Source organism: Photinus pyralis, unplaced genomic scaffold (genome assembly GCF_008802855.1).
Source record: "Photinus pyralis isolate 1611_PpyrPB1 unplaced genomic scaffold, Ppyr1.3 Ppyr1.4_LG1, whole genome shotgun sequence".
In the NCBI taxonomy this organism is placed as follows: Eukaryota; Metazoa; Arthropoda; class Insecta; order Coleoptera; family Lampyridae; genus Photinus; species Photinus pyralis.
The window spans coordinates 68625801-68628041 of NW_022170249.1; the positions used below are offsets into that span (position 1 = coordinate 68625801).

Here is a 2241-nt window from a genome sequence, read left to right on the forward strand (position 1 = left end):
GCAAGTTCTTAAGCACACCTGTTTAACACAAGTAGCGCGTGGATTTTAAAGGTGAATTTCTACTTGCTCATAACGCAAATTTTTAAAAAAAACCTTTAACCTAGAAAATGTTCGTGAGAACACTTCTTTAACTTATTCTGTACATCGTTAATTTGATTAGGTAAGGTGTGTAATAAATATACATATAACCACAATTATTTTATTAAATAACAATACATGATACACGTACATGTCATTAAGGAAATGGGTTTCCTTTGTCGACTGAACAGCCGTCCTTCAAGGACCACGAGGAGGTGTCGACCCCTGGAAGGATGTAGGAATTTCGGTAGAATAAGGATTGGTAAAATGGGTTTACAACAATGTGGCAAGTGAAAACGGAAAAAGGCACTTGTAAAGAATGATTGTTAATCAATAGGCGATTAAATTAAAGCGTATTAACTTACAACTTGACGATAATATGAAATCACGGCCCACTGTTCGGTCCTCCCACTGGTTCCTCGGGATCTTCTCCGATAGGCACAGGGGAAGGTGGTGGATAGAGGTCGGAGCAGCTCGCATGAATTCATGAATAAGGCGAGTCCGAGAAACTGCACGCTTAAACAAGAATTCCGCAAGATACCCTGACATATGCGCCTCCCTGCGACCATATCGTGGAATTCCTCCTCGCACGTCTCTCCACAGCCTCTCGATGTTTTGGGTGTGCGCGCCTGTGTCGGGATCCACGAAGGTCAAGCTGTGGTTAACGGTGACGTGACGGAAGCCTTCGGCACCTGAACACTGGCAAGAGCGCCAACAATCGGAAATGATTGTGGTTCCTAAAAATGTAAACGTTAAAATTAGCATCGCACTAGTCTGCTAGGTACCAGGTCGTATGTGCTCTCGTAAGCTCAAGCAAGGTATCCGTGGTTCGATCCGGAACTGGAACGATGAAGACGTTGCCCAGTCTCGCTCGTTCCCTCCGAAGATGCACTGGTCCTCGATTCTTCTCCCACGGTTGTACTTCTTCTTGCCGATCTCAACGGTTGTACTTCTTCTTGCCGATCTCAACGGTTACTCCTTCTCCACCTAAAAGAACAGAACGACATGTTAAATAATCCATACATACCTCTCGACAGAAACTGCTCCAGTCGACGAAGGTCCTGGACGAAACTTGCAGCTCTTCCATGATAAATTCTTCGGATGGCGAACCTTGAGCCAGCACGAATCGACACACGGTTGGGACGTCCAGATGAGATCCCTCGAAGAAGGTCCCCTTCTTTACTGCTGTAACAGAGAACGAGCACTTTTTAGTCTTCCTAGTTTTCGGTACTTTCACCAGACGCTGGCATCTAAAACGAAGTCGGATATCTTCCCGTGCAAGTAGCAATCCTTCTTGCACGTGGGGCAGGCAACGGGTCCGGGAAGCACCAGATGATCCTGCAAAAAAGAAATAAGGTCCCGTTCGCGGTTACACAAATCTGAAAAAGAAAGAAGTGTATTATAGCAGCTCTGACATGCCATGATTTCTTTGAAAAAATCAGAATACAAACGATAAACGAAGCGAAGGTAAAGCGTCTGTTTTTTCAGCAGGTGCAAAGCGAAATGGCGTCTACCGTAACGGGGTGGCCGCTGGGTAGAACTGCACCTGCGCATATGAATAATCAGATTATTGATTTATTTACACAGCGCCTCCTTTATTTTTGTAATGGAACATTGTATAAAAATTGTTATTAGCTTTATTTGTTATAAACAATTGCGGTGGGTTTGGTATGGTTTTTTAGTATCGTGGGACAACCCCCCCCCCCGGCCCCTGTGAAATTTGGTTGAAATCGGCGTTACCTCCCGGATAATACACTATGAATAGAAAATGTTTTTGGCAATGCAATCAACCTGGGTAAACTTCGAAATATCGATGTTGCGTTTAATGCTTAACATCGCTCGGAGTATTGAATAATTCGTCCAAATTGTGGAACTTTTCTTAGTTTGTCCCATCGACTGAAAATGCGTAATTAAAACATTTTCAGTGATGGAAGTTAACTGGTGCTCCATTGTCCAATTTACAAAAACCTACCACCTTAATACAAATAACATTCCTAAGGTGGTTAAAATTTATACATAAGTTAAATTACATACTTTTGCATATTTATTCAGTTACGCTTAGTTATTAGCATTACTAGTAACTAATTTTAGTGGTATTGTTTGCCCCGTAATCGTTCATACTTTATTAAACTTTTTGTATTACAATTTTCCACTCACTTAATT

At 42.3% G+C, this 2241-nt stretch overlaps 1 protein-coding gene across 1 annotated transcript; it reads right to left on the reverse strand.

Annotated features, from left to right (window-relative positions):
* Positions 1 to 230: 230 nt before the first annotated feature.
* Positions 231 to 2028, reverse strand: LOC116166307. The gene is made up of 6 exons (XM_031481234.1): positions 1870 to 2028; positions 1316 to 1416; positions 1106 to 1237; positions 864 to 1033; positions 444 to 815; positions 231 to 387 (listed from the first exon to the last, which is right to left on the reverse strand). The coding sequence occupies exons 1-6, from the start codon at positions 2026 to 2028 to the stop codon at positions 236 to 238; spliced, it is 1086 nt and encodes a 361-aa protein (XP_031337094.1). The 3' UTR covers positions 231 to 235.
* Positions 2029 to 2241: the final 213 nt, after the last annotated feature.

Coding starts and splice junctions, on each gene's coding strand:
- LOC116166307 (XM_031481234.1), bottom strand. CDS start 2,028: ATGGAGCACCAGTTAACTTCCATCACTGAAAATGTTTTAATTACGCAT. Junction 816..863: donor ACGAGAGCACATACGACCTG/GTACCTAGCAGA, acceptor TTACATTTTTAG/GAACCACAATCATTTCCGAT. Junction 388..443: donor TTTCATATTATCGTCAAGTT/GTAAGTTAATAC, acceptor ATTCTTTACAAG/TGCCTTTTTCCGTTTTCACT.